Source organism: Mustela putorius, unplaced genomic scaffold (assembly GCF_011764305.1).
Source record: "Mustela putorius furo isolate JIRA1106 unplaced genomic scaffold, ASM1176430v1.1 tig00003899_pilon_pilon_pilon, whole genome shotgun sequence".
NCBI lineage: Eukaryota > Metazoa > Chordata > Mammalia > Carnivora > Mustelidae > Mustela > Mustela putorius.
The window spans coordinates 15262030-15283454 of NW_025422048.1; the positions used below are offsets into that span (position 1 = coordinate 15262030).

Below are 21425 nucleotides of genomic sequence, written 5' to 3' on the forward strand. Positions count from 1 at the left end.
CTGAAAAGAACCGTACGTGGGTAAGTAGATAGCAATTATTTAATTTGCGCAGGAAACATGAGAATGGAGAGAATTTTCTCCAATTACCCACCAACACGGTTCTTGCGCTAGCGAATACCCCCGCGGAATGTAGCGAGGGAACGTGGCGAGATGAACGAGCAGCTGCCCGGTACTCACCGTGGCTCTTCCACTAGCTGAATGGCCCCGGACTCCCACTCTGGGTCCCATTCCCAGTTTTTTTATACGAACACATGTCCAAGTTGTTTGGATCCTGTTGCCACAGACAACCAAATAGCACAGAGTGAGCTAAGGAAACCACACCCTGCGTCTCCGAGCCCGCCTCGGCCAAGGCTGGTGAACTCTCCCTCAGAGCTGGGCGCATTTTGGAAGCTGGCCTCCAGACAAAGCAGATCGCACCACGGACGGGTAGAATGTTCTGGGCCAGCTGCAGCCCCTGCTCAGGCTGGCCCTTGCACAGACCCCCTCATCTCCAGGGAGCGAATGACGGAAAGCAAGTGGGTAGCAAAGACAGTTGCCTGAGACAGTTGTGCCAGAGCTCAGAGGTTCAGAGAATGGTCCTTAGCGGCACTTTCTCCCCCAAAAGGCCAGCGGGATGTTCCCTTACGTAAACGGGCTAGAGAGGAAAAGCAGAGATGCAGGGGGACCGAGGCCTGGTCTCCTTGAGCAGCACGCTGTTTACCCAAGGCAGCTTCGAAAGTGCCATTAGCCTCTATGCAGACAGAAAAAAGTGCCTGTCACCGTGGGAGCACGCGGACAATCACGCTCCTCCTCTCGGCCCTGCCGGTCTTTCACAGGCCACGCAAAATCCTCGTCTCATTAGCTTTTCCATATTGAAATTGTGCCCTCAACCAAGATGGACTTCCTTGTTAAGAGCCGAGTAGAGAAACCAAGTAAATGCCAGGAAGTTCAATTATCAGCAGCTCCGAAATGCCATTTGGCAGGAAATCAGAACTTGTAAGATTAGACGGCACCGGCTTCCTGCGCGGCGAGGAATCGTGGCTGCCTTAGCCCTTCGGAGACTATCTTCCTGGACCATACGGGGACATCCCTCCTCCTCCCTCACCAAAGTCCCTATTTAGCATAGAACTTGGAGGCACACTCCTTTTCCTATCATTCCTTTGACGTCTGCTGAAGAGGAAATGGCCTCCAAATATTTCTATATGTGACGGCACGACCGCCTGACGGAGTCCCGTCTCGTGCTTTATGGCAGAAACTGGGGGTCAGTGTCCCACAGAAAAGCACCGCCAGGAAGCACAGGGAGGCCCCTTTAGGTATTCGGAGCTTGGGGGAGAAGGAGAACCACTACAGTAAGAGAGATCTTACTCCCGAGCCTCTTTCACTTGAAAACTTCCTACTTTCAGATAGTCAAGGGGCGCCTGGGTGGCTCAGTGGGTTAAAGCCTCTGCCTTCTGCTTGGGTCATGATCTCAGGGTCCTGGGATCGAGCCCCACATCGGGCTCTATGTTCAGCGGGGAGCCTGCTTCCCCCTCTTTCTCTGCCTGCCTCTCTGCCTACTTGTGATCTCTGTCAAATAAATTAAAAAGTAAAAAGAAACAGTCACTTTGCCAATGCCAAGTTCTTCACTGGTTACTTTCATGGTTCTAGAACATGACTTGCTTGGAGTTTTTACATGTCCAGCTGGTGAAATAACCCCACGGCTCACCAGCTGAACACACAAGCACCAGGACAGGGTCCTGAAGTCGGTGAAAGGGAAATTAAAGTCACCCCGAGTTAAGGGTGCCGCTGTGGAGACTCCCACCTCTTCGAGGTTTCGAGTCCCGGCTTTTGGGCATTATTAGTTTATCTTTCTGCAGAATGAAAGCCCAGGGCCACCCTCTGTTCCCCCGCACTGCACACCTGAACCCGAGCCTGCACCCAGAGGGACAGATTTCAAAGGGCATGTCCTCTTAGGGCTCATTTCCACAGTGGATTCATGCCTTTTTTGTGTGTGTGGAAACACTTATTTGTCAAGATAAAATAGGCACTTCTAGGAACGTTAGCTTTTATTGCCTAATAAGTAAACAGGCTGGAAACACTCGAGGCATGTTAACAATGCCGATGTCAAATTCATGAACTTTAGTACTTTTTTTGCAATGATTCCAATGAAGTCGAACTCTGGATAACCTGAATTAGTTTACCTCGTGTTTTTTTTCTTTCTTTCTTTCTTTTTTTTTTTTTTAAGATTTTATTTATTTATTTGACTGACAGAGATCCCAGGCAGGTGAGAGAGAGAGAGAGAGAGAGAGAGGGAAGCAGGCTCCCTGCGGAGCAGAGAGCCTGATGCGGGGCTCGATCCCAGGACTCTGAGATCATGACCTGAGCCGAAGGCAGAGGCTTTAACCCACTGAGCCACCCACGTGCCCCTACCTCGTGTTTTTCTAAACCAAGATTATTGGGTCCCAAACTGTTTCAAGCCTTCATGGCAGCGTGCTTAGGAGGAAGCCGGAGGGGTACGTTCCTGCTGATGAGATAGTCCCCGTGTCAGAACTGTGCATGAAGCATGAATGGGCAGGAGGGCAGAGGAGTCTGTTACTGCTCGTCTTCAGAGCCGCTAATAGCTCAGGGAGAACAACGCTGGAACACACAGAGGTTCCCAAAAGACAGCCAGCGCTCTGGTGTGTGGGCTCCCTGAAAATGAGCCACAGTGAAATTCTGACTTCACGAGGAGACAGTTTGTGCCTCCCTGTTTCCCCTTTCTTAGAAATCAGAGACTGGACAAAAATGAAGAGAGCATTTCACCTGTCTTGGAGGCTCCCTTTAATCTTACTAAATTAACATATACTTAAAGCGTTTATCTCTTAGGGGGTACTTTTTTTTTCTTATCTCCCTACCCAGGTCGCCTTCTAACCTTCCAAAACTTCCAGATCTGCTTCCCCTGACCTGCGGCTGTTATCTGGGAAAGGTACTGGGTACAAAGTTACTTCCCTTCCTGCTGGTCCCCGCCCGCCCTGTGGCTGCGTCTCAGGCTCCGACGTGTGCCCCGCAGCTGTGGGCAGGAATGAGGGTTGTCTAGCACAGAAGAAGTTTGCAAATTCCCGGGGCCTCTTGTCCACTAAGTCACATGCTATGGCCGTGGATGGACAGATTGGGGAGCGGGTTAGATCACTGCCACAAAGCTCCTAAAATCTCTTTCATTCAAAGCATTTTATAACAGATTTTTTTTTAAAAAACCAGGGCACAGCTCCTGCCACCCTAAGGGGCTGATGTCTGACCCTCTGGCCTTCAGAGAATCAGCAGGTTCAAATGCGGTTGGAAATGTGACTGGCTGATCGCATTTTAGAGACCGCTTCCAGGATGGCAGACTGACTTTCTTGCCATGCCTGCTTCAAAGGACACATCATTCTTCACTTAATAAGTAAGCTTCCTCTTTCAGAAAATTCCTGAACGACAGCCAACATGCTAAGAGGTACCTACATAAACCTCAGTATCTCAGTAAGAAGTTTTGGCTCTGATGCCATCACGTACACATCAGGGAAACGTCTCAGAGAAGACTCAATTTGTATTCAATAACCTCTCACTTGTGTTTTTATATGGATTTTCTCACGTATTTCTTGCTAATGTCCACTTTCCCCCTCATGCCTGAGTGGCTCCAAATTGGAAGGTTTAAGGAAACCGTGACCAGGAGGGCAAAGGAACATTCTTTGACGAATAGTGCAAAAGATGAACTGCAACCCAGAGGGGGAAAAAAATTCAGGTTATTTCTGGTCTGTTAATTGCTAAGTCCAACGTACCGGTCTGTTAGTCACCCCATGTATAAATACTGGCTTGCAAAGAAAGGGTATATTGCTTTCCCAAGAGGTGTCGTCAGACATTTGGGAATAAATACCTAACTTGCTGCGATGAGACGGAGGTCATGAGTCATGGCTGAAAAGTGCTCTCTCACAGAATTTCATAGAAAATCAGAAAGTGGTTTTTACCCCTTACAAACAGAAACGCCTCAATGCTATTTGCAAGTTCGCTTGTATGCTGCATTTAGAGAAAAACCCATAATCTCTATCCCAGTCCTACTTTGTCCAGATATGAAGCTTTTCTTAAGGTTGTGCACAAAAAGGGGCTCCCCTTCCCTTGATTTTCTACCCTGGCAGCAAGAGAACGGGGTTCTTAGTTTTTCTGGTTGTGCTAAAGTCACTGGCGGCCGTTACATGGTCATTAGAAGTACACATCGCTCAGGTTTCACCCTTGACCAGCTCTTCTGACTACCATTTTTCAGTTATTTTAAGAACCCAACCCAGTGTGATTACTAGCTCACCCCACCATGCCATTTTCTATCCCTGCCCCCCCAAAAAGACTGCCGGGTGTGTGTGACCCACTGGGCAGTGGCTGGCAAAGGGAACGAATGGCCTTACTTGCCCTTCCATCACGCCCAGTCTGGCCCTCAACTTGCAAGGCCAAGGGTAAAGGAACTGAATCTACATAATCTTGAAGCCTGAAAGCATTCCATAACAAAAGTAGACATTCTTGCCCTTGAAATGTCCTTTCAGTATAGGGACAGCCACCAAAAACAGATCCTGAACCAATGATCTGAGCCTCTCCTTTGTCCATACAAAACCCATTTCAGGGCAATGAGCAATTTCTTCACGTGAGGTCAACTCTCTCGTCTGCTTCACGGACCTATAAACCTAATGCAATACAAAATGACAGCTCCTGGTTTTAAAAATCATCTAAAATGTGTCAATAATCTAATTTAGTCACGTTTATTGTCTCCAGATTTATATAAAGCAAGAATCGTGTCTGGATTTGGTGCAAAGTAAAACCAGAGGTTGGTATGTTGTAAACAGGTCACCTTTTGAATGTATTTAAATGTATTTTCAAATGTATCTCCTGGGCGCCTGGGTGGCTCAGTGGGTTAAGCCGCTGCCTTCGGCTCAGGTCATGATCTCAGGGTCCTGGGATCGAGTCCCGTATTGGGCTCTCTGCTCAGCAGGGAGCCTGCTTCCCTCTCTCTCTCTGCCTGCCTCTCCGACTACTTGTGGTTTCTCTCTGTCAAATAAATAAATAAAATCTTAAAGAAAAAATGTATCTCCTAATCCATCCCTTAATTTGTAAACATAATGGGGAGTTACTCTACCAGTTACCACGTGTTCAAGGTCCACTGGAACAAGTGGCAAAGCTGAACACTCTGCCTGCACCCAGAGAACGTGTATGTTGGCTGATCAGCACGATCTCAGGCATGTGCTACCCTGTTCGTAAAATGGCTCCTGGAGGTGGGGGGCGGGAAGACAGCTCTTCAACATTTGGAAACAACAAAGACATTGCATATTAATTCATTAAAGCATAGAATGCATTGCAGTGCATTTGTTTTAAAATATCTGAGGAGAAATTTCTCAAAGAATTCTCATTACTTAAATTTTGATGAGCGGGCCCCTGGGGCGCTCAGTCAGTTAAGTATCTGCCTTGGGCTCAGGTTGGGATCCTGGGGTCGTGGGATCAAGTCCCCACACCAGGTTCTCTGCTCAGCGGACAGCCTGCTTCTCCCTCTTCCCTCTGTGCTCGCTCTCTCATGTAAATAAATGAAATCTTTACAAAAAAAATACATTTTCGTGGGCAATTACAAGTTTTCAAAAATCATTTTTCCAAAAGACTGCCACCAAAAATTACTTTGTCCCGTAATCTGAAAGCCAGGAGAGAGGACGAAGTGCCTGTTTGTAAGAGAGGGGACCGTTCCTTAGGCAGAGAGGGCAAAAGAGCCACAGCGACATTCGTGGCTTTAGAGGAAAGACAGGCAAGCAGGGTGACTTCAGAGAGCCGAGCTTTCTGGGGAAGATGGCCTGTCCTTCAGTCCTTTCGCCCCTGTTCCACGGGTGTCTGTCCACGGCCCAAAGGGCTTCCTTCATGTCAGGTTGCAAAACAAGAAGACGACTCTCACGATCATGACGTTCTGGAGATTCTGAAATGTTGCCCCTTTTCTGATAAGAACAATTCCTAACCTGTTATATCAAGAGGATCATAGCTGCTTCTCTGCGGCAGGACTAAGCCCACCGCTCAGGAAGGGGAAGATGTGGTGAGTCATTTATGGACTTTCTCCAGCCTCATACTCAGCGGCCCTTCCCCACACATCTTAAATTCGATTTAAAGCACTCAAGATGAACATTCCTATCTTACAAATAACAAAGAATCGGTCCCCCCCACCGCCCACCACCACAAAATCTTTTCTCGCACAATGTCTTACAATTTCACAGGATGTCCTGAAAAATGTAAACTATAGTCATAAGTTTAGATTAAAAAAAAACCACACACACACACACAAGCCACTCACACTGCCTTTTGTCTCTGAAACAACAATAGAAAGCAAGGACAGAACAGAGATGAACTAGGACTTATTTAGCCTCTAGACAAGCCTAAAATCATTTCATTACAAAGTATGTTGAAGTCGAGTGATGGATTCACTGCTGTAAGAAAACGGTGCTCGGCAAAAGATAAAGAACAGGAAGCTTTACCTGAGTGCCTATGGGAAGCCATGGCTTAGAGACCAAGTTCAGGAGCAGCACCTAGACCCGTCTTCCCTCGACCCCAGCTGATAAGGCTGTGGCTCATTTGTGAACATACATTTAAGGGGAAGCGGCTAACACAAAAATAACCGAGAGCAGATGGCCCACCCCTCCCCAGAGATCACAACCTTAATCCCACTAGAAAATTCTTAACCATTTTAGGTGATCCAAGGGAGAAGAATAGGACCCAGTAAAAATACCAAACACTACATATAAATACCTGTGGAGCTACTCAGCATCCAAATTAGCTCCAGAGCCAGAGAGGCCACATAGAAAGTCATCCCTGTACCGGAATAAAATTTGGACTCGGCTCTGGCATAGCTTAACGCTGAGCCACCCCTGTGAATCCACTTCATATGCCTAAACAGCCTGCGCTGGGCCCTAGGAAGAACTTATTTTTGTGCTGTTAATGAGAGAAAGAATCGTAAGGGACAGACTTATGCTAACCAGTGTAATTAAAAGGTGTTAGACACTAGGAATACAGAGGTCCTTGCTATGTACCAGACACCAGCAGAACAGTGAAAGAGCCACTCTAGCCACACATCTCCTCACTGTCAGAGGACAGACGGACACCTGTATAGTCGCCATGTACACAAGGAAGATACTTTGTCCCACAGATGAAATCTCTTGCTTTCAGTGTTAGGGACAACAAAAGTAAAAAAAAAAAAAAAAAAAAAAAAAGAAAGAAAAAAGGATGAAAATGAAGAGGGTGACCTAACATGTTGTAACAGCTGGAGGGTGGCCTCGAAGTCCCTCCAGGACCCCGTGCCCGTTCCTTCTCTGCCCTCATCCCACCCGCCCGCACCCTTCACTCGAGCCTCACGCTAGCTTCCCTGCGGGCCTCTGCACCCTCCAGACACGCCCCACCTCGGACCCCGACACCCGCTCCCCCAGCATGGGGTGCTCCTCTACCTTCTTCCTGGCTTTGCTCCAAGTCCCTTTCAGGGACATCTCGCCGCACCACTTATTTAAACCTGCAACCGTGCTCCCCACCCCCACTCTCTATCCGTTTCCCCAGTGTATTCCCCACAGTAAGTGTCTGCTGAGAAATGAAATAAGAGAAGCAGAAAGTGTTCATCAAGCCCCATATCAAACTAACACACAGTCCCACCTGGAACCTGAAAGTGTCTTCGGTGGCTGAACATCAAGGAAGGCCTCCGACCTTCACTCACGGGCAGGCCCTGGGCTCAGTACCATATAGACACTGCCTTGTCTAGTGCATGTCACCGGGTTTCAGCCCAGTTCTGTGCCCCCACCCACCCCCAGCAGGCTGGGGGCTGGTCTTGTCTCCTCTCCCCAGCCTGTAGCAGCTGAACCAGAACTGCTTCACGGATATGTACGTGAATGAGTTTTATGATGATTGTGCTCTTCAAATGTTTAGTGAAAAAGTTATTCTTGGGGCGCTTGGGTCTCGCAGTCTGTTAAGCAACCAACTCTTGGTTTTGGCACAGGTCGGGATCTCAGGGTCATGAGATCGAGCCCCGTGGCAGGCTCTGTGCTCAGTACAGAGTCTGCTGCCTCTCTCTCTGTCTCTCCCTCTGCCCCTCCCCTAGCTCACGCTCCCTCTCTCAAATAAATACATCTCAAAAAAAAAAAGAATGCACATGAGCAGGGGGAGGCACAGAGGGAGAAGGAGAGGGAGAGAGTCTCAAGCAGGCTCCCTGCTGAGCCCAGAGCCAGAGGTGGGGCTTGATCTCCCAACCCTGAGATCAACACCTGAGCCGTAACCAAGAGTCAGACTCTTAACCAACTGTGCCACCCAGGCGTCCTGAGTAAGTTTATTCTGAAAGATAGCTGAAGCTGTAAGTCCTAGTTAGCTAGAAAATGCCAGAACAACAAAAACTGGGAGGTCACAGGCAAATTTATCATGTGTTCGGTCCAGGAATCAGCCTGGGAGAAGGGGGTGACTCCCGACCCGCCACATCCCCTTTCTCAGTGGCCTGATGAATCGTGACAGGGAGACTGGCCAGCTGGACCATGCGGCACCCCTGAAGTAAAGGTCCCTGAAATAAAGGTCGCCTGGCGGAACCACGTGTGTCATAGCAGATAATTGACCTTTATGAACCGGAAACCAGACTTGAGCGAGGAGCATTCGAGGCTGAGCTTCCCCGCAGGAAGCCAGTCCTGGCTTCAGGCCCCGCATGAGGACAAGGGCGGGAGCTCGTCAGCGTTCTGAAAAGTCCCAACAGACCACAGACAGACGGACGGCCTCACCGAGTTAGCAAACCACCGGAAACCTATTTTGTCCGAAACACGAGAGAAAATACATAAACCAGAGTCTCTTTCTGACCCGTTATTAGCTGGCGGCCGAGGACAAGCCGGCCGGAGCGGGAGCCGGGCCCTGCGGCTCCCCTCACCCCGCCCCGCCCGCCCCTCGCTCCTTCCCAAGCCTCAGGAAGCACGGAGAGGGGTCCCCCGGCTCGGGGCCTCAAGTCAGAGCCACACTTTCACAAAACCCAGACAGAAAAGGGCCCTGGTGAGGTGACGAAGGGCTCCTCGTGCGGAGGGCGGGTGACTCTGCCCTGCCTGGAGCCGGAGGGGGGGGGGGGAGGGGGTCACGGACCAGAACAGTCGCTGCTTTCGTTAGCATCCGAGCCAAGTTCATCACACGTTACCAGTGTGATGCTTAACAATCTCTGCGATCGCCATGGGGTTCACAAGGCGCCGGCGCGGACCGCTGCGGTCTGAGGAACGGACCCCATCACTGCCCGAAGGCCGCGCTCCGGCCTTCTCTCCCCTCTCGCTCTGGGGGGCGATCTTCCAGGGAGCGTCAGGCCTCAGAACCCCTGAGCTTCCTCTCATGTGCGATCCTCTGAGAACCACTCGGTTCCGTCGGTTCCGCGGCTGTCTGTCTGTCCGCTTCGGCCTTCCAGCTGCTCTGCAGCCTGGCCGCCGCCCACCCGGGGCTCCGCCACCCCCGCCTTCGTGTACTTTAGAGGCAAACACTGCCCTGATGTCCCGCTGTGTGGCACTAGCCATTTTTCTGGCCACAAAGAGCACGAGGCCATCCTTCCTTCCAAAGCGCATGGACACTGGGCACGAGGTGCCGCGAGGGCGAGGAAGGGCACAGAAGCCTCCCCGCACACACAGGGGGGCCCCGAGACTCGGCAGTGGCCGAGCTCCGCGTGCGGGCTCAGGTAAGGCTTGGGGGACCTGAGGGCCTGGGAGCCGGCCCCGGAGGACGGGTCCGAGGGGCGCTCCGAGGACAGGCATGGCGCGAGCAGGGCTGGAGAGCGCGGGCGCTCCGGAGGCATCAGGAGCTGGCAGCAGGGGGTGGGAGGGGGTGGGGGGTAGGGGGGGAGGCGGGGTGATGGGGGAATAGGGGGGTGGTGTGGGGGGCGCTGCAAGAAGTGGGGGAGGGAGGAGGGGAGGGAGGCCAGAGGCAGGGAGATAGCCTGGAAGGGTACCGCTGGGGCTTGATGGGGTGACAGGAGCGGATGGCGGGCAGGAGGCGAAGGGCCCGGGAAGACAGGGAAGCACGAGGATATGCGGGACACCAGCAGAGGCCAGTGCAGGGGGGAACCCTCCAAGGTGCGGGGTCGTGGGGGTCAGGTCAACCCGGGGGGAGCCTGGGACACAGAGCCAGACAGCAGGAGGAACAGTGGCACTGTGTCTGGGCCCTTGTGAGGAGGTTCTTCTGAGGGGTCCATGGCTCGACCCCTTGGGGATGAAGACTGGAGTTGCTGCGCTGAGAGAGAGAGAGGGGACAGGGGCCTGACAGTGTGGTGCCGGGGGAGTCGCGTTTGTGGGCCTTCCCACGGGGCAACCCGACCCCGCAGTCTCTACCTCAGGGACACCACACCCCGGGGACCCAAGAGTCCAACACAGCCAATTCGGTGACCCGGGTGGCCCACACCGCGGGAGCTTCCACATCTCACAGCCTGGCTGGTGGCGCCCTCCTCCCTCCCCTATAGTCTCCTCTGACCAAAGAAATTTCCAAAGGGCTGAAAACGTATTCCCATGAGTACGGTCAGAGGCCAGAGCCCGACAACCACGTGGGATGGAGCGTACACACACCAGGGGCCTCATCCTTGCTCATTTGCACACCTGCCCTCGTCTGCCCAAGCCCACAACTGATGAAAACACTTGGACCAGGGCTTTTTTCCTCCACAGAACTCTGTCTGGCTACTAGGCCCTCTGCCAACAATTTTACTGAGTGACTCTCCAACCGCGAGCTTCGGGCAGCTAGTCATGTACTATGATACGATGGGATTCCATGGCGGGCTCTCCGGAGTATCTCTTGTCCTGTGTGCTCTTGCCAGCAAAGGCCCAGTACAGCTTCAGCCATCTCATGTTCCTGTCAATCTGTAGGGCGGGAAGAGGACTTTTTCCGACTGACAAGTCAAATTTTGCAAAGTCACTGCGCTTAAATGTCATAGTCATAATTCGGGGCAAACATGTCAAGGTGTAAAAGGAGGGAGGCCCTCCCCGAGAACCACAAAGGGGGCAACTTCATCATGCAAGATCCAAAAGAAAGCAAAGCCCCAGAAAACTGTGCCTCCCCAAAGGCTCCCCGAATTGCAAGGCAAAGGAAAAGGAAGGCCCACAAAAGGCAAAGGCCTGCCACCAACGAGGTCAGCTATGGGCAGTGGAAGACCCCGTACACAGCCAAGCACCTAAAAATGCTCATCATGCCAGAGAAGACCTGTCTACCTCATACTGCACCAGGGCTCACGTCGTTTCCTTGTAATCCTCACCTGGAGAGAACTGAAACACAAGCCATGGCATGCACTATTTGATTTTTGAAAATGTCATTCTAGAATTAGGAAGAGTTTTATTTTTTTTTATTTGTTAAGATTTTATTTATTTATTTGATATAGATAGCAAGAGAGGGAACACAAGCAGGGGGAGAGGCAGAGGGAAAAGCAGGCTTCCCGCTGAAAAGGGAGCCCGATATGGGGCTTGATCCCAGGACCCTGGGATCATGACCTGAGCCGAAGGCAGATGTTTAAGGACTGAGCCACCCAGGCACCCCTAGTAAGAGTTTTAAATGTCTCCTCCTCCTGGAGTCTGCCCCCTAGAGTCTCACATGTAGGAATGAGCCCAACCACATCCTATAGATATTTTTATGGGCCTCTGACCAGAAATCGCCATTGGGACAATCAATGTTGAACAAATGATTTTCAAAGTAAGCCACTATAATGACTTCAGATTAAAAAAACAAAAAGGAGTGGCACTTAAAACAGACAATAAAGAGGAAAATGACTTAAGCAAAGAAACAGAAACCAGGAAGAGTTTTAGAAGGAAATACGTAATGTGAATGCAGAATCTCAGATCAGATGAAAATAAATGTTTCATGAAACTGAGAAGCTAGCCAGGATAAATCTTTGTCATATTTTAGGTGTTAAAATTCTCTTCCAGTCTATTTCTACCACCCACTTGTGATGTTTCTGTTTTATTTCCATGTTGCCATGTGCCATGACTCAAAACACCCTTTCAATCATGCTAAGTCCTGGCATTCACCGAGCCCACCTGTTAGGGACATTTCAAGCCTCGGATAGACGCTCGAGGGCGAGACATTCCGTGACCCTAGTCTATAATTCACCCGGCTGATTAATACCCACAACAGGAAAGGACAGGACCTCAAATAAGCTCCCATGTCTTCATTCTTAATGCTGTTAACTGGGATCGACTGCCTTGACCAGAGGTGTCCTCACCGCACCGCACGAGCCCTGCTTCCTGATGGGAGAGCTCACCTAGTAACACATACCCTGTCTTCACCTACCAAAAGACTTTAACTACCACGCTACCCTATCATGCACCACTGTGGCCCTGGAATTCAGGGCAAAGGTCAGGAACCCTTGTGAGTAGCTCTGTGGGGTACAGTCACGGGGCACAGAGTGGCAGTGAGGGCACAGGAGGAAGATGAAGCAGGGATCTGGGGGTCACGCAAGAAGTCCACAGGCAACAGCGCTGACTGAGAGGATGATCCAGGTTTCTGGAGGGTCGGAAGGACATCAAGGTGAAAGCCTCGCTTAGTCCCCACCTGCCAGGTCTCCCGAGGGCCATGATCTGGCTGCCTGAGCAGTACTGCAGCCCAGATTCGAAGGCCACACTCACAGGCAGACCCAGGAGGGTGGTGGCCCCCTGTGATTCACGTCTGAGGGAGCAAACATGAATGGCTTTCTGGGACAAGGGCTGCTCTGTGTGCAAGGACGGGCCTTATACGGTGAAAATGCCACAGTGAGACCAGAGTGAAGGCCGGTGTGATCCCGTGGGTGGCCTGCCATGACCTCACTGCCCTGAAGGGTAGCTTGTTTTCTCTGTCAGTCCACATGGTGAGGACGGAGTCTAGCGGGCGGGGTCTGTGCGCGATGCCCCCCTGTCACAGAGACGGCATAACGACACAGTTGGAAATGACCAGGCCCAGCCACCCCACTTGACAGGCAGGAATACTAAAGCCCAGAGATGGGACATGACCTGCTTCACTGCCTTAGCAGCAGCTCCAGACCTGGAAGCTGAGCGTCCGGACCCCCGACGCCCTGTCCCCCACACATCAGGCTGCTCAGTCACGCCACTGTCAAACTTGGGAATGCAGCTGATGGTCCCCTGACTTCTGAGGGTCATCAGCAGGGGCGAGCTGTCTGGGTCACAGACCTCCAGGCTCAGGGACAGTGGTCCGATTCACAGGTGAAACAGTCGGCAGGTCCTCTCCTGCTACTGCAACAGTCCAGTCAGAGACCAGACACTTGAGCTGAGGCAACCGGGAAGGAGCCAAGACAGGGAAGGTACAGGTTGATGGAGGAGCAAAGGACCCACCTACAACAGCTGACACACAAGGAGCACGAGTGAGTGGTTCCAAACCTCTTGAAGTCAAGCAATGCGCTCACCATGCCAGGCCGCGGGTACATGAATAGAATGACGGGAACACAAAGTCCGGCAAATAGAACACGAGAAGGAGTCCGCAGCTAGAGTGGCAGGAGCCACCAAAGGTCACACACTTGGAACGATGACCTCACATTTACCTCAAATTCCAAGCTTTCTTGTTCGTGTTCAAGCTGTGTGAGAGTCAAAGAACAAATACGTGAATATGGACCAAGTGTAGAGGAGCCCCGCCGGTCTCAGGTATGGAGAAGGAAACCAGGGCCCAGGGCGAAGATGCCACTGCATTCCATGCAATGCAGATCAGATGGTGTAGACCGGGCCGTCATGATTTTTGAGGGCATCCATGAAAGAAATTCAAGCCTTAATTTTTATACGAGACTGTCTGAACTAATATTGTTCTAAGACAAACAACATGGGATTTGCCCTGAGTTTAATACAGCTGTATCTATTTTCTCAAGTTTCAGGAGAAGAGTGTAGTGGCTAAGGGCATGGACTTTGGAGACAGAAGGCCTAGAATCGAATCCCATCTCCACCACTTACTGGCTGTGTGCCAGCAAATTCTACTTAATGTCTCTGTGACTCAGTTTGCTCCTCTGTAGAATGGGGATAACAGGAGCACCTGTGTCAATAGGGTTGCTGTAAGCACAATATACTGCTATTCATTCAATTATATTCTACAAGTGAGGATTCCTGAACAGCAGATTCCTGCAAAAGAAAAACTTCTTTTCGAGCTTACCACTTCACAGAGGACATGTGGAAAAGAGGTAAGAGCCCACCTATAAGGGTTACAGCGTGAGAGGTCTCCATGAGGACAGTTTTAAATGTCCTAAAGACTCAGGGCAATTAGCCTCTGGCAGCACAACAGCCCAGGCATGGACACAGAGGGTCTAGGAGCAGATGGCGGACACCTAGGGAGAATGAGACTGCTCCCTTGATCCTCTAGTGAAAACAGAAGACCCCTTATGTCTCAGGGTGGGGAAGGATTTTTCCCTACATCCCTCCAACCAGTGAGGCCCAGTGAGCCCAATGGATGATGAGACTTCCCAACACAACAAATGAAGGCTTTCTCTGATGGGACTACTTAATGAGGAAGGCCATCCGTGTATCGCATCTCTGATCTTAAGTTGGCCCTTGAAGAGGCGTACCATCAGAAACAGTAGCTCTGGCCATAACATAGGTTAGGTTTATATGTAATACACAGATTAATTCTGAACGAATGCCAAGGGCATGGGTCTCAAAGACCTGTCTTAGGGGTGTCCAGGTGGCTCAGTCAGTTAAGCGTTTTGACTCTTGGTTTTGGCTCAGATCCTGATCTTAAGGTTGTGGGATCGAGCCCCGCATCAGGCTCCACACTCAGCACGGAGTCCAGTTAGGTTTCTCTCCCTTTCCCTCTCCCTCTGCCCCTTTCTCCACTCATGTTCTCTCTAAAATAAATAAGTAAAATCTTCAAAAAAAAAAAAGGGAAAAAAGAAACCACCATCTTATCATCTTACTAGGCCACACAGAGGAAGGGCTCAGCAGCAGACCTGAGGTGAACTGGAGTGTAGAGAGACTTGGCTTGAGTGAGCACAGTAAGGCCTGAGGTCTCGGGGGTGTCAGAACTGAAAGACACATCATCTCCCTTGTTCCTGACCAAAGACACGTTGTGGTCAACTTCCCATGCCCACCCCAAGAGGAATTTGGGTTTAAGTTCCCAGAGTTGGGAACACTGACACAACACTGTTACCTGCCCAACCCACAGACGGGCCAGCTGCCATGATGGGAACTGTCCTGCTGGGGGACAGTCCATAGTGCCACAGCACCTGTGAAGGCGAGCGACTAGGGGGAGGAGGAGTTATGTCTGTCAGGCCCACAGGTCTCCCCTCCTTTTACAAAGGGCTCCTTAAACCCTATGACTCAGCTCAACCCAGGGGAATACAAGAAAGGGAAAGGGAGTGGCTCCTGGGAACAGGGAGGCAGGATGGGGCCAGGGGCCCCTCTGAGATCAGTTACTGGGAGAGAAAGGGCAGAGTAGTCCGAACGGTTCCCTGTGGCTCCCTTCCAAGTGGCCGTGGCCTACTGTCCCAGTGGCATGGACCGGGGAAGGCCTCTAGCCGTGACACCTCGAGCCCATGTACCACAAGTCCTTAATATGGAGCAGGGTTTCCTTCATAGGGGTTACCAATATTCCCCAATGAAATGAGATCACTGGCGAGTGTCAGGGAAAGCAGCTCAAGGACAGAAGGCCCCTGGTGTCATCAGCGACACTATGTGAAATATTTTACAATGGAAATATTTCTTAAGTGGGAACAGAAGGAAGTTGTTCACGGCTTCATATGTTCACGGTGATTCTTAAAGTTTCCACGTTCCTGACTCTACCAAGTTGCCGTCCAGTTTATGTATTAAGGTCCAATTTATGCACCATAAAATTCACCGTCACAAAGCGCACACCTCAGTGATTTTTAGCATCTTTGTAAAGTTGTGCAAACATCGCCCTCATTTGATTCCGGAACATTTTCGACACCAAGAAAAATGCCCTGTGGCCATCAGCAGTCACTCCGCACCCCCCCCCCCCGGCTTTCCTCCAGCCCCCCAGCAACCACTCGTCTGCTTCCTGTGTGGGGAGCTGTCGATTCTGGACACTTCATACCAATGCAATCCTACGATGTGTGTGATCTTCTGTGCCTGCCTTCCTTTCACAAAGCCTGCTCTTTCCAAGTTTCCTCCATGCTGTAGCAGGTACGGCCCTTCGTTGTATCTTACCGCCAAATAATAGTGCATTGTATAGCTACGCCGCACCCTGTTTATTCACTCGTCTGGTGACAGACAGGAGCTGTTTTGGCTTTCTCACTGTTAGGAATAATGCTACTGCTGAACCTTTTGTTTTGTGTATGGATTTACTTTATTTTTGAAATAGCAAAATGTTTTTTTAAAAGGTACAAGAGAGTCTATAGTGAAAAATCTTTCTGTCCTGCCTGTCCCCAGACACCCACTTTGTCTCTCTCGAGTCACCAATGATACCAGTGTCTTCTTAGGGTTCCAGAGATACTGGGCCTAGGAAAACAGGGAGCTGTATACATTTGGTCTTTTTCCCTTTTTAAAAATATAATGGTCGTGTACTACACATACTCTATTCTACACCTTGCCTTTTGGACTTAATATATTTTCAAGAGTTTTGCATGTGAGAGCATAAAGAGCTTCCTACTTTTACAAGGTACCTAGTATTCGGCTGGGCAGACACACCGCAATTGTCTTAATTGGTCCCTTACTGAAAGACACTTGAGTTGTTCTCAGTCTGTTATTACAAACAACGAACCAACTCATAAAAGTAGTCCGTTCATTTCATCGGATTGCCTTCCCCTCACCCCCATCAGGGGTCCGACGCACGGAAGAGTTGCGATTTACACGGGATGCAAGGGAGCAAGAGAGAAAAAGGAAAAGGATGAAAGGCTCTCAAGTGGACTGGGTGGCACTCCCCCCCAAAGCTTACTGAAATGGCAGATTATTTTTGTCCTCGAGGAGAGGATGCCATCTGGAAGTCCCATGCCAACTATGCTAAGGTTACCCTGAGTTAATAAGCCACCCAGACAGGAAGTGGCTTTTGATTCCAAGTTTAGTGATCTTTGCACCAAACCTTAATGCCTCGCCAGTGAATTACAAAACAAGAAAGGGAGTAAAACACTTATCCGGACAACCTACACGTACGCTCACATTGCCGGCCATTGGCGGCGTAGGGGGGGGGTGTCCCCCAGCCCGACACTGACGAGGCACTCTGTGCTCATCAAGTCTTTGGGCTGAGAAGCTATAAAGTATATATGGTACCTGACTTTCAAATGTTTGTGTTCTCCTCTTTGTTTTTAAAAAAACGCAAGGCAGCTGCTGGGCTAGGGGTTACAATGGAGCGACCCGAGGCGGCCACGAAGCCTGGCAGGTGATTAGACCGGGACCATGTCCCTGGTGTGCACCGCCTGCCCAGTGCCTGGCTCTGACTCACAGGCCTGACCTTCAGGCCACACACTGGTAAAAGAGAACCCCAGCCTCGTTCCTCGCAGAAACCGGGTAGGAGTTTTCTGGCCTCTATCTGCAGCAGGGTTTTAAATGAACCCCGTGAGTGTTCCTTCTTGAAAGCAAGAGAGCAGCTCGATGTCTGTGGCCTCAAAAGTCTGTCTTTCCTGAAATGGGCGCTTATTCTAAGGTCACATCACTAATCCAGGGCCAGGTGACCTGGGTTCTCTTCGTCCCTGACTTACCAGCTGAGACCAATGAGAGAAAGAAATGTCCCCAGCACCGCACTCTGATCTCCCAGCGGACACTGGACAAGTTAACTCTTTGGAGATCAGGAAAGGGGCAAACGTTTATGAATCAGCGTTAATATATGCAAACTTATCTAGAAGCATGCTTCCCAGTTATTTCAGTTAGATGTAAAAACGGGTCCTCAGTCATAGGGTTGTAGCAATTCAGGGTGGCAAACTGGGAGTATTATAAAAATTATGAAACCAAGTTAATTTTAATTCACTTCAAACCGTCTATTCGTTTATCATCACAAATTAATGCTGAAGCCCATATAAGCGATCATACTGGGTCAGGAAGTGGGCAGGGAAGAGCTTAACTCAGGAGCTGAGCCACAGCAAAGCCAATTACAAGTGGACTTTGTGAAAACAGAGAGAAGAGTATAAAAGTGAAATTAACTTTAAGCTTTCATTTAATGAAAAGACCTGGGAGTGTTTTGTTGACTTGACTGTTTTGTAACTCAAGGAACGAGCAATAGACGTGGAATCAGAAATCCCAGAGAGAATTCTCGGATTGTTGGTTCATTTTCCTTCCCGATTGATATGATGGCAAGGTTAATACCGATCTGATTGTTTAGGAACCGAATTAAATTGTCTGTGCCCTGGTACTGTCCGAAATGAAAAGGAACACTGAAAAGACAGATGTGTCAAAGAAAAGAAAAATATATACATCTGTCATGCTTTGTACCCGAGCAGGTAGTGTCTGCTCACTTTTCAAGTGGATCTAAGTTTTCACATGATTTATCCCCCATGAGTCTCACAAAAAGATACACCTATTTATCATGCACCATGAAATCTAGGAGCAGGTCACTGGGAAGAGAATAACAACCTCCATGATGGGGATTCTCTGTGTCATGAGCCCACACCTCTCAGGACAGAGAATTCAGAAAGGATTCATATGGGCATTTCACTTTCAATTAAGGTCTAGCTCTTTAATCCTCTTGCATTTTGTTACAATTTCATTCTCTGCAAAGACTCAAGGGCCTGGGAACAAATGTGTAATAGGCAAGCTCCACATAATCTTGGCTCTTGGCTTTGATCTACTAATCAAAGGCATACCTCCCCTTCTGCACACTTGGAGAGGGGCAATTTCAGTTGCTTTGGGTCTCTGACATGGTTTACCCTTCCATCTCCACAAAGAGAATAATTCGGAAAACACTGAATGACAGAAAAAATTACCCCAAGGTTAGTCTGAAGACTTTTATCCTGGAAACAGCAAAGAAAACAAGGAGCACTTTTTATTTCTGTTGTGGAAAGGGCTGGAGATTTAGTAACAACTTGAAGAAGTGAGTTAATCCCTTTGTAACATGGCCAAGACAGGGTTTATTTTCCTACTGTTATGATGGTAACTTAGAACACACAGGACAACAATATCAAATATCAATTCCCTTCAGAGCTGTAACTTTCTAAATGTAGTTAAGTAGTAATTTGTCAAGATCATCATTCAACATACAAATAATTTCTACATAGTCATTTGAACCTCCATGCCACGTTCTGTATCACATCCTCAAATGCTATATAAACCAGGTACTGTTTTCGTGAAAGAAGACTACAGGCGGTACAGACGGATAAACTGAGTCATTAAAAAGATTAAGTGTCTTGCCTTAAGTGAGGGGGGCGAGGTCAACCCAAGAATAGAAGCACAAGTTTTGTCACCTGTCCTAATCATAAATCTAGACAACTGTCCACCTTCACGCTAGCAGTAAGTACACAGTCTGACCAATTTCGATGTGTTTTAAAAACACGTTTTTGCAGGGAGAAGACACATCTTCTGAACAGATCTGTGGAAATGTCTAATGAAGGTGGTACTGTACATGGGACGACAGAACATCAAGTATACGTGCCTAGAACAGCCCTTTTCAAAAATTAAACCTGAGGGCACCTGGGTGGCTCAGGGGGTTAAAGCCTCTACCTTTGGCTCAGGTCGTGATCCCAGGGTCCTGGGATCGAGCCCCACATCAGGCTCTCTGCTCGGCAGGGAGCCTGCTTCCCCCCCACCCCTAATCTCTCTCTGCCTACCTGTGATCTCTGTCAAATAAATAAATAAATAAATAAATAAATAAATCTTTTTAAAAAAATCAAACCTGATTCATGATAGCCCCTGATCGTTAATGAAATAATTCAAGCACCTGAACTGTAACAAAATCTAGAAGCAGTTGTAACCTGCTCTAGTATAGCGAAGACAACTCGTCCGCTGTGATGTCGGGTTCATGCCATGGACTCCAAACAGGCCAGTCACATTCTGAGATCAAAGACCCAATTCGGGGTGCCTGTGGGGCTCAGTTGGTTGGGCATCTGCCTTCGGCTTGGGTTGTGATCCCAGGGTCCTGGGATCCAGTCCCACGTCAGGCTCCTTGCTTGATGGGGAGCCTGCTTCTCCCTCTGCCTCTGCCTCTGCGTCTGCCTCTCCCTCTGCTTGTGTGAGTGTTTCCCCCATCTCTCTCCCCGCTCAGACAAATAAATAAACGAATAAAATCCTTAGAAAGAAAAACAATCAAACAGAAGAGCGATTAGGGACACCCAGGTGGCTCAGTGGGTTAAGTGTCTGCCTTCAGCTCAGGACATTATTCCAGAGTCCCAGGACTGAGTCCCGTGTTAGGCTCCCTGCTCAGCAGGGAATCTGTTTCTCCCTCTCCCTCTGCTTCCTGCTTCCCCTGTTTATACTGTCTCTCTCTCTGTCAAATAAATAAAAATCTTAAAAAACAAACCGACTAACCAAAGAGCAAATCAGTGGTAGAGAGGAATCACAACCTCTGCGACCTAATAGTCTCTTCCGAGATCAAAGTATAAATTGTTCTATGGTGCCAAGGAGTTTTTAAGAGCTGGAAAGGGTGGTATGTCCATCTGCGGAGCTCAGTAAAGTATGTACAAGTCCCTATGCAGAATTTGGTCCTAGTCAATTTATGACACATTTAATATATATCTCATTGCCCAGTTCGCCACCCACATCCCCCACCTACTCCCCGCCCCCAAAGATCTCCTCTCCTAACTTTTCTTTCATCTACACTAACATTTCTTGGAAGGTCACAGCAGGGACCTGCTTCTTCCCAAGCAACAGCAGCTGGAACTGGGGTGGAAGCTACAGGAATTGCCCCTATGGGGAGTGGGAAAAGCTGCTTGGAAATGCTTTTAAGGGATCTGCCAGCTAACTCAAGAGTGCAAGTGAAGACTTCCAGAAGGAAGTATACCCAGCCAACCCCCTGGGCCAAGGGAGAGCGTTTGGACAGGATTCTGGGGATTGAGAATAAAGGGAGCAACAACACAGCTTTGCAAGAATGTACAGTGCTTTCTGTGCAAAGAGGGGCAAAAGCCATACACTCAAACTCTCATCTGCACCCTGGTCTCACCGCTCCAATTGTAACAGGAGTGTTTTATAATAATTTGCACTTAACACCTTGACACCAGCGTTTGGGATCGGGTCCAGTGGAGACCAATTTAGTCATCAGTTAACTGCTCCCCTCTGCTTTCCAAATACAATAGATTTTGTTGGAGTGACCAACACTTGCCATTCATAACAGATTTAAAGATGATCCTGCCTCTCTGTAAGAGCTGGAAGGTATTCGGCTCCTGTCTCAACAATGAAAACAAAATTTACAAGGATACCCCCCTTCTTTATTAGGGTTCAGTAACGTATGAGTCACGAGAAAGTTCAGATTTAAAAATACGCCACTGTTCTTTTCCAACACCAGGCCAGAATTCCAGAAAATCTGTTACTTTTAAAATAAGGCTTCTAAGATTTTTCCCAGTAAAACCGAGCATTTCTTTTATGTCTTTCATGGGCCTCTACGCCAATGTATGCATGTTACACAAACGTGTTCAAAAA

At 49.3% G+C, this 21425-nt stretch overlaps 2 protein-coding genes across 8 annotated transcripts in view; both read right to left on the bottom strand.

The window, feature by feature from the left end:
• The window catches only part of FHL1 (four and a half LIM domains 1), a 62742-nt gene that overhangs the window by 5885 nt on the left and 35432 nt on the right, over positions 1–21425 (bottom strand). Inside the window, exon 1 of one of the 7 annotated variants that reach the window (XM_004773666.3) lies at positions 6459–6609. The exons of 3 other annotated variants lie outside the window; for them this stretch is intronic. In XM_004773666.3, coding sequence (XP_004773723.1) covers positions 6459–6480 — 22 coding nt within the window. In that variant the 5' untranslated portion in view covers positions 6481–6609. Of the gene's footprint in view, positions 1–177; positions 327–6458; positions 6610–21425 lie in introns of those variants that run through there. 3 more of the 7 variants (XM_013046394.2, XM_004773668.3, XM_013046391.2) reach the window with 3 other exon arrangements.
• The window catches only part of LOC123388467 (basic proline-rich protein-like), a 48262-nt gene continuing 35950 nt past the window's right edge, over positions 9114–21425 (bottom strand). Inside the window, exons 3-4 of the mRNA XM_045068084.1 lie at positions 9596–9769; positions 9114–9254 (exon numbers count right to left, since the gene is read on the bottom strand). Coding sequence (XP_044924019.1) covers positions 9114–9254; positions 9596–9769 — 315 coding nt within the window. The remainder of the gene's footprint in view (positions 9255–9595; positions 9770–21425) is intronic.